Source organism: Rutilus rutilus, assembly GCF_951802725.1.
Source record: "Rutilus rutilus genome assembly, chromosome: 12".
Classification (NCBI taxonomy): Eukaryota; Metazoa; Chordata; class Actinopteri; order Cypriniformes; family Leuciscidae; genus Rutilus; species Rutilus rutilus.
Window position 1 is genome coordinate 6,606,992 of NC_140217.1, and position 14,230 is coordinate 6,621,221.

The 14,230-nt window shown below is 38.2% G+C and overlaps 1 protein-coding gene across 2 annotated transcripts in view; it reads left to right on the forward strand.

Moving 5' to 3' along the window:
- rapgef4b (Rap guanine nucleotide exchange factor 4b) overlaps nucleotides 1-14,107 on the forward strand; it is a 34,317-nt gene extending 20,210 nt beyond the window's left edge. Inside the window, exons 7-30 of one of the 2 annotated variants that reach the window (XM_084424993.1) lie at nucleotides 102-208; nucleotides 344-465; nucleotides 1,573-1,756; nucleotides 1,919-2,003; nucleotides 2,097-2,157; nucleotides 2,652-2,728; nucleotides 2,829-2,975; nucleotides 3,114-3,220; nucleotides 3,342-3,427; nucleotides 3,533-3,611; nucleotides 4,182-4,332; nucleotides 4,476-4,564; nucleotides 4,665-4,695; nucleotides 4,848-4,926; nucleotides 6,520-6,666; nucleotides 7,055-7,152; nucleotides 8,137-8,262; nucleotides 8,355-8,533; nucleotides 8,655-8,745; nucleotides 10,712-10,762; nucleotides 10,870-10,957; nucleotides 11,055-11,119; nucleotides 11,409-11,463; nucleotides 12,755-14,107. In XM_084424993.1, the coding sequence (XP_084281119.1) occupies nucleotides 102-208; nucleotides 344-465; nucleotides 1,573-1,756; nucleotides 1,919-2,003; nucleotides 2,097-2,157; nucleotides 2,652-2,728; nucleotides 2,829-2,975; nucleotides 3,114-3,220; nucleotides 3,342-3,427; nucleotides 3,533-3,611; nucleotides 4,182-4,332; nucleotides 4,476-4,564; nucleotides 4,665-4,695; nucleotides 4,848-4,926; nucleotides 6,520-6,666; nucleotides 7,055-7,152; nucleotides 8,137-8,262; nucleotides 8,355-8,533; nucleotides 8,655-8,745; nucleotides 10,712-10,762; nucleotides 10,870-10,957; nucleotides 11,055-11,119; nucleotides 11,409-11,463; nucleotides 12,755-12,882 (2,433 nt within the window). In that variant the 3' untranslated portion in view covers nucleotides 12,883-14,107. The remainder of the gene's footprint in view (nucleotides 1-101; nucleotides 209-343; nucleotides 466-1,572; nucleotides 1,757-1,918; nucleotides 2,004-2,096; nucleotides 2,158-2,651; nucleotides 2,729-2,828; nucleotides 2,976-3,113; nucleotides 3,221-3,341; nucleotides 3,428-3,532; nucleotides 3,612-4,181; nucleotides 4,333-4,475; nucleotides 4,565-4,664; nucleotides 4,696-4,847; nucleotides 4,927-6,519; nucleotides 6,667-7,054; nucleotides 7,153-8,136; nucleotides 8,263-8,354; nucleotides 8,534-8,654; nucleotides 8,746-10,711; nucleotides 10,763-10,869; nucleotides 10,958-11,054; nucleotides 11,120-11,408; nucleotides 11,464-12,754) is intronic. The other variant, XM_084424994.1, reaches the window with a different exon arrangement.
- The last annotated feature ends 123 nt before the right edge of the window (nucleotides 14,108-14,230 follow it).

Sequence of the window (14,230 nt, forward strand, 5' to 3'; positions counted from 1 at the left end):
AGATCTCAATGAGTGTTTTTTGGCTGTAAAAAGGCTGTGCATGAGTGCTTTCTGTGCCTCACTCTCAACTTCCTCTCTCTCTGTTCCGGATTTTGTTTCAGGTCCCATCAGAAAAGATTTTGAGGGCAGAAAAAGTCTTACGTAATGCTATACTGGCCAGAGCTCCCCACATGATCAGAGATAGAAAATATCATCTGAAAACCTACAGGTGTGTGTGTGTTGCCTATGACAAAATGTTAGATGGCATATAATTTGCAATATTTATGCCATAGTATATATCTAGGACATGCAGAATACACTGCTCGGTGTGCTCTGCGTGACCTGTGTGTGTGTGTGTTTGCAGGCAGTGCTGTGTCGGCACGGAGCTGGTCGACTGGCTGCTTCAGCAGAGCTCATGTGTTCACAGTCGAGCTCACGCTGTGGGAATGTGGCAGGTGTTCCTGGAGGAAGGGGTCCTGAATCACGGTACACAACAAACATGTACACCTGTACCATTTGCTGTTGTGACAGCCAGGTTAAAGGTAGGGAAGGCAATTTCGGAGAGGCTAGTAATAGCAAGATAGCTTTAAAAGCATGAGATCCCACCCTCACTTCAGAGCGTCTCCAAAGCCACGGCTCCTTCCAAACACATGAAGACGCATTTCTGCGTTGATAGTGTTGACATAGAAATACCTAAATCTGAACAGCTTCGGGGAGAACGTCACGGGTTGCCATCTGATAATTACGGTTATGACACTGCGTGAACGCAGCATAAGCTCGTTGTTTTGGTTCAGGAGGAACTGTAAAGGGCGGCTGCTGTTTATTTTTGGCACCCGGTAACTGTCTACACTTCTGCATAGCCTTACGGAAACACACTGATAACATGAAGAGTGTGAGGAGTGTTTATGAAAAACATTGCCTACCCTACCTTTTAGCTGGGTCATTCCTGCTCTGTTGAATGTTTCTTCATTTTCTTTTCTCTGATTGAAATGTAAATTTCAAATGTTTTATCTGGAATATTATTTTAACCAGTGTTGTTTTAGTAGTGTTTATATACTATCATATTATTTATTAATATTTTGCATATTAGTTTGTTTTAGTCATTATGTGCTTTTGTCATTTTAATTTTTTCTAATATTTCTATTTAGCTTTATAAATTTTTTATTTTAGTTTTAGTCATTTTTGTACTTCAACTTATTTCAATTTGTTGCCATTTAATGCTTTTATGTAATATTTATATTTTATTTTATTTCAGCTATTTTTTTAATAACCAAACACAAATCTTAATAGTTTTAGTCAACAATAACAACACTGATTTTACCAAGTAATCAATTGTAAATGACTTCACATCTTGTTTTTGCAATGAGATCTTTAAAACTTGGAGAAACAAATCTATTACCATTCACATTCATCTGTCGCCGCCGAACATTGAGTTCTATGATGCATAACAGGAATGACCAGCTTGTTAAAACAAGTAATAGCTTGATAAAATAAAAATAACCCACATGAACTTCTTAAAATACTAATTAGAGCCTCTGAATAGCTTTAATAGATCACATGCTGTATTTCATCTGTGCTTTTTTATGTTGACAGTTGACCATGAGATCAGCTTTCAAGATAAGTACCTTTTTTATCGTTTCCTTGATGACGAGGAAGAGGATGCAGTGTTGCCTAGCGACGATGAGAAACGTGAAGCTGAGGAAGAGCTGCAGGAGACCCTCCTCTTCCTCTCTCAGATCGGCCCTGACGCACACATGCGAATGATCCTCAGGAAACCGTGAGTGACCAACAGCGCCCCCTGCAGTATTTATTCATTTGAAATTTGCATGTTGGTCCCATTATATGTTACTAGTTCTATGTGCTCTCATATTCTGATATTGTCCATTTTTACTCTTCCCGAACTCCTCCCTTCTTTCTTTGTCCCTTGCTCCCTTTATAGGCCAGGTCAAAGAACAGCTGAAGACCTAGAGATTATTTATGATGAGCTGCTGCATATCAAAGCGCTCTCTCATCTATCTAACACTGTAAGACCTCCATACAACCTCTGAGCCTCATTTACACAGTAATGCCTGGTGTGAACACACTAACATGAGCTGTGATCGTGCTGCCCCCTGCAGGTGAAGAGAGAGCTCGCTGGGGTCCTCATCTTTGAGTCGCATGCCAAAGCAGGCACTGTCTGTGAGTTTCAATGCCTCTTTACTGCTTTTTAGATTCTCATAATGAACTAATGCTGTTGAAAGATATGTATAATCACTACCATTGAAAAGTTTGAGGTTAATCAAAATTACAGTAAAATATACTATGCAATATTATTACAATATAAAATAACTGATTTCTATTTTAATATATTGTAAAATGTAATTTATTCCTGTGATGGTCAAGCTTAATTTTTAGCATCATTACTCCAGTCTTCAGTTTCTCATTCAAAAAATTTTCTAATATGCTGATTTGCTGCTTAAGAATCGTTTATTATGATCAATGTTGAAAAAATGTGTGCTGCTTAATATTTTGTGGAATTTTCAGTATTTGATGAATAGAATCTTTTATAACATAAATCTTTTGTAACATTGTCAATGTCTTTACTGTCACTATTGCATCTTTGCTGACTATTAATTTCTTTAAATTTATTTAGCTTAGTCATGTTCTCTGTATGTTTGCTTTCTGTATTTCAGTGTTTAATCAAGGGGAGGAAGGCACTTCTTGGTATATTATCCAGAAGGGATCAGTAAATGTTGTTATCTATGGCAAGGTAATGTCAGCTTACATTAATTCAGTTAACTTGTTTATGTTGAGTGGTACTAGTGGCGGATGCTATTAGATGATTCGTGTGTGTGTGTGTGTGTGTTTAGGGTGTGGTATGTACGCTGCATGAAGGAGATGATTTTGGGAAACTGGCCCTGGTGAACGACGCACCCCGCGCTGCGTCCATCGTTCTGAGAGAGGACAACTGCCACTTCCTGAGAGTGGACAAAGAGGACTTCAACCGTATACTCAGGGTACACTAACATCTATAAAGATATAAACACCAGGAGAACGGTTCATCTGAACTAGTTGGTGAATCATTGAACCTCATGGTGGACAAATTGAATGACATATTTCTTGATGCATGTATTTTGGCTTGTTTGTGTGTGTAGGATGTTGAAGCAAACACAGTGCGTCTAAAAGAGCATGAGCAAGATGTTCTGGTACTACAGAAGAGTCTCCGGCCCTCCAGCCATGGAAACATCCCAGCCCACTTCAAGTACATGATCACGTCCATCCGTCTGCTGAGAATTTCTTTATCCATCAGCAATAAATAAATCTATCTATCCATGCATTTATTTAATCCAACTACTTTTCCTGTGTATGTGTTTGCTGGACAGATACACTGTGATGTCAGGCAGCCCAGAGAAGATTCTAGAGCATCTGCTGGAGACAATGCGACTGGACATTCATTTCTCTGACCCAGGTACTGGACCTTCTCATTCATCTCTCAATAAGATTAAAGTGATGATTTGATTAATCACCCAACACTATATAAATTAATTTGAATAATTAATCATTTCCCCCACAGATCCGACTCTGGATGATTTTGTGCTCATGCACTGTGTCTTCATGCCCAACAGCCAGCTGTGCCCTGCCCTTGTGGCTCAATATCCTTCTAGTGGAATCTATCTATCTATCTATCTGTCTGTCTGTCCCTCCATCTATCTATCATCTGTCTGTCTGTCTATCATCTGTCTGTCTATCTATCTATCTATCTGTGTCTGTCCGTCTGTCTGTCTGTCTCTCTCTCTCTCTATATATATATATATATCATCTGTCTGTCTGTCTATCTATCTGTGTCTGTCCGTCTGTCTCTCTCTCTCTCTCTCTCTCTCTCTATATATATATATATATATATATATATATCATCTGTATGTCTGTCTATCTATCTGTGTCTGTTCGTCCGTCCGTCTGTCTATCTATCTATCCCTCCATCTGTCTGTCTGTCTCTCTATCTGTCTGTCTGTGTCTATCTATATATATATATATATATATATATATATATATGTTTCTGTCCGTCCGCATCTATCTATCTATCTATCTATAGTATATGTCTATCTATCTATCTATCTATCTATAGTATATATCTATCTATCTGTCTGTATATCTATATATCTATATATCAGTACAGCACACTGTTTTTGTAAGTATGCATAGGTTCCTTAGCATTTGTGTACCTACCACTCTCAGGCGTCTCAGGGCTCAGAGCAGGAGCGTCTAGACTACGCTGTTGCCAGCAAGAGACGGGTGTTAAGCTTGGCTCTGCGCTGGGCTGCCCTGCAGGGCCACCATCTGCTGGAGGATGACACCACGCTCAGCTTTCTGGAGGTTACAGTCATACACAAACACACACATGCGCTGGCATAGAATCACTTTCCACCAGTCTGCATGGAGATCAGATTCCATGCATGAATTCATAACTGACTATTAACATGATAAGCATACCGTGAATGTGTTTTGTGTGTATGCAGGAGCTGCATGGCTTCGTATCTAATGACGCAAGAGTTTTGCGTCCACTGAAGGAGCTACTGCCTGAGCTTGAGAGGATCATCAAACATTAGTAGGTTTTTAGTGTGTTGTGTAACTGCTATTAGTGCTTTAATGTGAATGGTTAATATTACTGATAGCCACATATTTGATTGTTCCTTTCACTGTCTCAGTCCAGATGATGCACGAACCTCCCAAAAAAAGGTACTGTAGATCTGCTTTCTCACATTTTATGTTTGTTATTTATAGATGTATTATGTCAATTGGTAAAAATAATTAATAATCTGCTGTTCATAAGCATTTTGTTTTAAAGTTTTGCTTTATATTTATGAACTTTTTTCTCTGTGATGGCTTAGCTTAAAGTCCTCCTGCGACAGTTCAGCTCTGGAGAGGAAAGGCTTGCAAAAAAGCAGCCAATGAGGAGCTTTGATGACAGTGAGTATCAGTATCTTATTTAAACCTTAAAATAAACAAAACCATTAAAAAAGTTCTGAGAGTTAAATGCAATGAATATGAAATATAAGATGCTGTACTTCTTCATAATTGCTATTTCATAATCATGATAACATAATCACCAGGTTTTGCATAACCTTTGCACTTCATGTCAGCTTGAGTACTGCTGTCAATAACAGCAAAAATGACTAAATACTAATAAGAAATGCTGACATTCATGTTCATTTTTCTTTTAAACGTTTATTTTTATAATTTAAACTTAATGGATTTTTTATGAGAAAACGTGGTAAATTTGAAAAAATAATTAAGGAATACCATGTCCACAAGTACTCCTTGACTTTATTTAATATATCTGTTTAATTTTTGGACAATATTGGATGGATGGATGGATAGATGGATGGATGAAATGATAGAACTATGAATGGATGGATGGACTGATAGAATGACAGATGGATGGATGGATGGATGGAACAATAGAACGATGGATGGATTGATATAGCGACGGATGGATGGATGGATTGATTGATGAAAAAAAGAACTATGGATGAATGGTTGGATAGATGGATGGATGAATGGAACAATAGAATGACAGATGGATGGATGGATGGATGGATGAAATTATAGAACTATGAATGGATGGATGTATGGATGGAACAATAGAATGTTGGATGGATAGAATGACGGATGGATGGATGGATGGATGGAACAATAGAACGATGGATGGATAGATTGATAGAACGACGGAAGGATGGATGGATGGAACAATAGATGGATGGATGGATTGATTGATGAAAAAAAGAACTATAGGTGAATGGTTGGTTGGATGGATGGATGGATGGATGGATGGATGGATGGATGAAATGATAGAACTATGAATGGATGGATGGAACAATAGAATGTTGGATGGATAGAATGACGGATGGATGGATGGATGGAACAATAGAACGATGGATGGATAGATTGATAGAACGACGGAAGGATGGATGGATGGAACAATAGATGGCTGGATGGATGGATTGATGAAAAAAAGAACTATAGGTGAATGGTTGGTTGGATGGATGGATGGATGGATGAATGGAACGATAGAATGATGGATGGATGGAAAGATGGATGGATGATAGAACGACAAATGGATGGATGGATGGAACGATAGAATGACGGATGGATGGATGGATGGATGAAATGATAGAACTATGAATGGATGGATGTATGGATGGAACAATAGAATGTTGGATGGATGGATTGATAGAATGACGGATGGATGGATGGATGGATGGAACAATAGAACGATGGATGGATAGATTGATAGAACGACGGAAGGATGGATGGATGGAACAATAGATGGATAGATGGATGGATGGATTGATGAAAAAAAGAACTATAGGTGAATGGTTGGTTGGATGGATGGATGGATGGAACGATAGAATGACAGATGGATGGATGGATGGATGGAAAGATGGATGGATGATAGAACGTCAAATGGATGGAACGATAGAACGACGGATGGATGGATTGATGGGTCAATAAATCAATCAAATGACCTCTCTTCATCTTTGTCTTTCCATGTGTGTGTAGTTCTCTTGAAGGTTTACTGCAGTGATCACACTTACACTACTATTCGTGTGTCTGTGCTGGCCACGGGGAGAGAGGTGACCGCAGCTGTAGCGGATAAACTGGGATCGACTGAAGAGCTGCTTTTGATAAACCTCAGCGCATCTGGAGGTGGTCCACACACACACACACACACACACACACTGATTCATGATGAAATAGTAGTTGCCCTTGGAGATGTGACAAACAAATACACACACAACTTTGTAGATATTCAGCCCTTTTGTTGCTCTGGCAACATTCTGTATTGAATCACACTCTTTCTATATTATATAATCCCCTTCCAGATCAGTTTCAAATGAAACCTTTCAGAAAGTACCAGCGAAAGTGTAAATCGTATTAAAGGTTGAAGTTTATGTTGTAGTCTAAAGATTACAGATAGTAAATAAAGTTCATAAAATCCATCATAAGATTTATTAGGTGTTGATCTTGTACAGCTGAAAAAGTGTTCACAATGTGATTTGTGGTCTGACTAATTCTGAGCTTTATTTTTTTACAGAAAAGCAGATTTTAAAGCCCAATGATGTATCAGTGTTTCAGTCGCTGGGAGTGAACGGACGATTGTTCGTCTGCTCCAGAGAACAGCTCGATTCACTGGTGAGATCAAATGTAGAGCATTTGGACACATAAAGCACACTTACAAATGTCATTGCATTAGACCGGGGTCCAAAAGTTCTTCCACACCAGACTCGGTAAACCAGTTCTGTACTAAAAATAGGTGTCAACATACATTTGAGCTTATAGTTAGTACATAGTTTATTTTAAAGTGCCCCTGTTATGCTAATTTGTAAAATACCTTTCATGTAATATATCTGTTTGAATGTAAAAGGTCTGCAAAGTTTCAAAGATCAAACTCCACAATAAATGGAGTTATTGACTCCCAAAAGAAAGCCGATTCTGAACTGCCTGAAATAATTCCAGTAATTCCAGCCTTACTTCTTGCATGATCCTACATAGATTTGTAACAAGTTTGGATAATGCCAGCCTATAGTCTTCATTGGCTGCCTGTGAACAACGTCTACTTTGACCCGCCCTCGAACACTAGTTGTAGGTGAGGCTTGGAAAGGTTTGGTTCGTGTTGTCGACATGTTGAGAAATCACTGTTTTCTGCGCTGCGAGAGTAAATCCACTTTGCATGCAGTTCCAAAGGATGAGGACCTGGGCTCGAATCGATACGGTAAAACTGATGCCATTGTTACTGTTCATATACAAGTGCTGAGCTGAAATTCAGATATGGTAATTGGCGTTTGATTTCCGACACACTCTGTAAGCGGTAGACCAATCACAACAGACTGGGCCATCTGACCAATCAGAGCAGAGTAGGCTCTCGGAAAGGTGGCGTCTAGAGAGACCGATCATTTATAGAACCGTTTCAGACACTGAGATGATGCTGCAATGTATATTATATGAAAATCAGTGTTTTTTTTTACCTTGAATGCATGTAAATCTATTGTAGGAGTCCTTCAAAACTAAATTAGGAACCTCTTAAATAGCATAATAGGGGCACTATAAGTAAGTGTACAAATTAAGTAAGTGTTTGTATTTGTGTGTATTTAGTAATGATTGTGTACATGTGTGTAGAATCCACTTCCAGAGCAGGAGGGTCCCTCCACAGGGTCTATGTCCAGTTTTGAGCTGATGAGCTCTAAAGATCTGGCCTTCCAGATGACCCAGTATGACTGGGAGCTTTTCAGCTGTGTACATGAGGTAAAGTTGCACATATAGCGATACACACTAACGCACGAATGACGTTTTTAATCCACAAAACGTGCAGTTTGACTGTGTGTGTTTGTGTGCAGTATGAGCTGGTGTATCATACGTTCGGACGGCAGGCATACAGACGCTCCACAGCAAATCTGGAGCTGTTTCTGAAGCGCTTTAATCAGGTGCAGCTGTGGGTGGTCACAGAGGTCTGTCTGTGCGGGACGCTCAGCAAACGGGTACAGCTACTCAAGAAGTTCATCAAGATTGCCGCCCAGTGAGTTCTTCAGCACACATATACAAATAGAACAAAACCTTGAAAACATTTTGATCTGATTTGATGCATTCGATATTTGAAAAACGCATTACATGTGTGTGCTGTGCATTTATTCCCTCAGCTGTAGAGAGTTTAAGAATCTGAACTCTTTCTTCGCCATTATCATGGGCATGTGCAACCCAGCCGTGAGCAGACTCAGCCAGACATGGGAGGTTAGTGCCATATTGCACAAATTATTCTATTTGAAAACATATTTGCCATAATCTTAGAAAAGTCATTTTTATAGTATGGTTGGTTTTATATTTTGTGTTTATACCAAAATCTTATACCAAAAGGTCCCCCTGTAGTCAATCATTTTATCCCTTAAAACTCACCTTTGATCACCAAAATGACATTTAAAAAAAAAAATCCTTGAATAAAAAGCCTTCATGCCTTAAAATAACTTGAATGTAACTCTACACCCTTGCCTCATTTAGAATGTGCTGTTCTATGAATATGCAAATTAGCCCCGCCACTCGCTCACACCAGCTCAGAGATCCACTCGTTGACGTGATTGGTTACAAGGTAGTTTGTGATGTCAGAAACACCAGCGATATCAAACCGTGTTTGGTTCACTGTAGTTTTAAAGGGTTAGTTCACCAAAAAATTCAAATCAGCCCATGATTTACTCACCCTCAAGCCATCCTAGGTGTATATGACATTCTTCTTTCAGACGAATTCAATCGGAGTGTTTTTAAAAATGTCCTGGCTCTTCCTATCTTTAAAATGGCAGTGAATGGCCGTTTCTGTTTTAAAGTCCATCAAAGTGCATCTATCCATGATTAAAGTGCTCCACGCGGCTCCGGGGGGTTAATAAAGGCCTTCTGAAGTGAAGCGATGCGTTTGTGTAAGAAAAATATTTAAATCTTAATCGACTAAAATAACTAGCTTCCGGCAGACGGCCGTACACATTGATTTATGGTGAAAGAGTAACTCCTGACCCGACGCACAACGTATTGACGAACACAAAACAAAACACCGGTCACGAATTAGAAGTCTAAAACGACAATTTTTAAAGAGAAATGTGGGAGGAGCTTGAGTTTGTTGCCCAGCCCTGTTTGTTTGAACCGCGAGAGACGTCTAAGCTAACGCTACTCCTACATCTACGTCATACATCATCAAGTGTTACTCAAGTCGACTTGCGTAGGCCGTCTGCCGGAAGCTAGTTATTTTAGTCGATAAAGTTTTAAATATGGATATTTTTCTTACTCAAGGGCGTGATTCACTTCAGAAAACCTTTATTAACTCCCCGGAGCCATGTGGAGCACTTTAATCATGGATGGATACACTTTGATGGACTTTAAAACAGAAACGGCCATTCACTGCCATTATAAACTTGGAAGAGCCAGAACATTTTTTAATATAACTCCGATTGTTTTCGTCTGATAGAAGAATGTCACATACACCTAGGATGGCTTGAGAGTGAGTAAATCATGGGATCATTTTCATTTTTGGGTGAACTATCCCTTTAAAGTCAACATGAAATCAAAATTGACCCTATTTACTTTGTTAACACATATTACTAGTCTTGTGGTGAACAATTCATCCGTGCAAGTTAATACACAGAAAAGAAATTGTTTGCCGTGGTAATCTTTAATCAAAATCTGAAAAAAAAGTTACGTCTGGTCAAGAATGGCGTTCCTTTTCTGATGACGTCAGTTTGACGGCTTGGGTTGAAAACGCTTAACCACTCCCCTCAAACCGAGAGGAGGAGCGCTAAAGGAAAACCCTGCCCTCTGTTCAATATTCAGTTTCACTTGGAAATACGTCACAACACTGGAGAAAAGTCGTTTGCAACTTCCGGTTCACAGGGACTTTAAGGAGAAAATACTCAGCAATGGTGTTGACTTATGAATTTACACATGGTTTGTCTTAAAGTACATTAAACACACCACATAGACATATAAAAAACATTAAAATCTTGATTTTCACCACAGGGAGACTTTAATGGTTTTAACATAGGAACCATAGAAGAGATTTATTAAAGTCATTTGCAATTTTCATGTATTTTTGAATAATTAATAGGCCATGATAATAAAAAAATCAGTGTCACGTCGTTAAATATTGACAAACATAAAGGTCTTTGCAAATATGACTGTTAATGTGTTTATGGGCATATTTTTTTTCCTTTTTTTATAGAAACTACCTAGTAAGTTCAAGAAGTTCTACGCAGAGTTTGAAAGTTTGCTTGTGAGTCTATTTCAAACATTTTGAATTCCAGCTCTCTCCCTATAGAAATTATTCTATGATTGAGACAGTCATTGATCATTAAACTTTGATTTATTTGTTGCACTCAGGATCCATCCAGGAATCACCGTGCATACCGCCTCACTGTGGCTAAGATGGAGCCGCCAATCATTCCCTTTATGCCCCTTCTCATTAAAGGTGTGGGCAGGGCCTAGCCCCAATATCCTTAATAATAATTACTGGTTGTCTCATAGTTCTGGTCTACAGCATGAAATGTTTTTTTTTCTCTTATCAGACATGACATTCACTCATGAGGGGAATAAGACTTTTATTGACGGACTGGTGAACTTTGAGAAGATGGTGAGTCTGTTACTGGTATATATGCAGTGTTATTGTAGTATTATTTGTATACTATTATATTTTGAATTATATTTTCATCTTTTATTATTCAGTTTTCATTTAAATTTTGCACAAGGTTTTGTCTTTTTTTTTATAGGTCTATTTTATTTTATTTTAGCTTTATTTCAGTTAACGAAAGCGATTTTTAATAGTTTTAGTTAACAATAACAACACTGGATCTGTGACATATCTGCTCCACTATCTGACCAGCTAGAACATATTTATATTTATAAATTTTTTCTCTCCTCAGCGGCTGATTGCAAACACAGTCCGGGCGGTGAGGCACTGCAGGAGCCAGCCCTTCAGTGAGTCATCTACACACTAATGCTTTCTTTATGGTCCTAACTCATTTCTCATGGTACTGCCTATTAAAAAGCTACATCCCAGAGACTGCTCAATCATATCATATTCATAACAATCTGAGGTTTGGTATTTGGGAAAACATATCTGGCCATGTCTAGAGGTAAAATAGCAGGGATCCATATTAAATCACAACAAATGTATAAATGTATATAAACAATATTGTAAAAATATCCCATTACATTGATGGTAAGAAAACTGGCAGCTGTGGCTGCCAGAAATTCACAGTGAAAAAAATTGTGACATAGCAAAAAATGTATTTCAGTATTTTGCTATGGCATATTGTGCCTGTATATTTTACAACTTATAGCCATATATTTAATTAATTGATATAATGTTAATATATGTACTGATAACCAGCATAATAATACAGGTACAATAGAAAGTTGCATGATGAATCAAAGTCTGTCATGAGTGGCCTGTCCATAAAACATGACCATTACTCGTACAGATGATGAATAGGGTCATACACACAAAGACAAAACACCAGCAAAGTAACGCACATGAACATTACACTAAAGCTGTAATCATATCCGGCTCAATTGTGAAGGGTCTATTCAAGTGCATTTCATAGTGTGTTACAGTATTCCACACAGTGTGCTCATAAAAGTTTGGCAAGTGCAAATAGCAAATAGCAAAATATTTTCTTTGCACTAAGTGCACATAGTAGCAGTATTTTCTTCACACTAAATTTAAATAAATAGTTGTTAGATGCTATGTATACTTAGTGCAAAAAGCGGCAGATACTAATTTTGCACCTCAGTGTATTGTAGTATATTATAAAACAGAATGCAATAATAACAACATATTTAGAGTATATGATTATATTTATAAAAATCATAAATTGATCATTGATTGCTGCTTTATTAGTCCACCCCCTAACCCTACCCGTTAAACACTTTATTCCTACTATTAAATCCCCGGTAGGCACTTTATTTCCGCTTTTCAAATATTTTCTTACGTTTTATTTAAAATAAACTCCTGATATGCAATGGGAAAAGGGAGGAGTATGAGTTCGGAAAAAGTCGGATTCGAACCCGGGTCAGTCGTGACTCGTGTCAAAAGTTAGCGCCACCCACCTTACGCTCCATGCCACTGATCCTGTTATCAGTGGGATTTATTGTTAATTTTTTTTATTTAAAGCCTCTTCCAACAAAGCAGGCTATTTGCTCTTGTTGTAAATAGACACAGTGTAAAAGGCTTGGTTATTTTAAATTTTGTTCCTACCTCCCACAGATGCCGAGGCATCTCCAGCCAGTAAGAATCCACAGGAAGTGAGGAATTACGTACGTCAATTGAGTGTGATTGACAACCAGAGAACCTTATCCCAACTGTCCTTCAGACTGGAGCCAAGACGGGGCTAAAGACCAATGCTCAGACTTTATTTCTCTTGCTTTTCCCCCCTCTCTCTTTGAAATACAACCAATGCATATCCAGTTTACTACAGTACAACTCAATTTTACATCTATCAGCTGCCACAGCAGTTGAATGCCGACTGTATGTGCTATCACTGCCAACTGAACTACATGTACGAGATGCATTTTCATATGTATGTTTGTTTGTGTGTGTGTGTGTGTGTGTGTGTGTGTGTGTGTGTGTGTGAGAGTTGCATGTTAATGACTTTAGTCATAAGAGCTACCTTGACATTGTGTGTCTGGGTGTGTGTGTAAAACCAGAATGCACTTGGTCAAGGTCTGTATCCATAGATTCAGTCATGTGAGGCCCTAGTTTATTCCCATGATACAACCTTCTAGAACGCTGAAAACCTGCTGCCTATACTCAAGCCTGCATTTCTATGATCCTACAAAACCTTCAGAACAATCCTAAAAATAAGAGTTTACTACAAGCTATTATGTATACAAATAACAGTGACACTAGGATCATTTGCCAGCCACAAAAAAATGAATCAGTGGTACTCCGTAAAACCTTCTAGGCCTCAAGGTCTTGTGGTATGTTGTTTCAAGTCATATAAATGTCAGTATTCTGGCTCAAGGACTATTTTTTACCACTGGTAAAATTTTGTGCTAGTAACTTACATTACCTCTCGCCATAGCCTGTAGCATTGATGTCATTTTGTATATTGAGTTATATATGTATATTTTTGGGTTGGACCCATTTTGCTAAGTTATCATAATCGGTCTGAGAAGGCCTTTGTTTTTTCTCATCCTGCCTTTTGGAAAGTGAGATGCTGTGTGTGTGTGTGTGTGTGTGTGTAGGGCACTTATTTTCTTTTAAGAAAATGTCCATGCCTACCTTGTAAATAGTATAATCTAAATAAATGTACCGTTGAACACTTTCTGTCGGTGTGATTGAACTTCTCACTCGCCTTTATGTCTTAAATGTCTTTTTTTCTGTTTTGCTCTTATTTGTTCTTTGGGACGAAAAAGGATTAGGTCACCCAAAATGGAAATTCTGTCATTTACTTCCCCTCATGTATTTCAAATGTATGGCTTTAATTCATCAGAGGAACACAGAGTTTTTAACAGATTTTAAACCCATTTTTGGGTGAACTTGCGTTTTAATATTGTATGCTTAACAGAACAATTGATAATGTATATTCAAATGCTACATTAAAAAGAATAGACTTGCCATATGACTGGGCTGGTGGAAAGTTTTGCAGATATAATACAGATATATTCATTCATTTGCATTCCCTGTCGCTGTCTGTCTGTCTGTCTGTCCGTGTAGAGGCGCTATTGTCATTGTCATTAA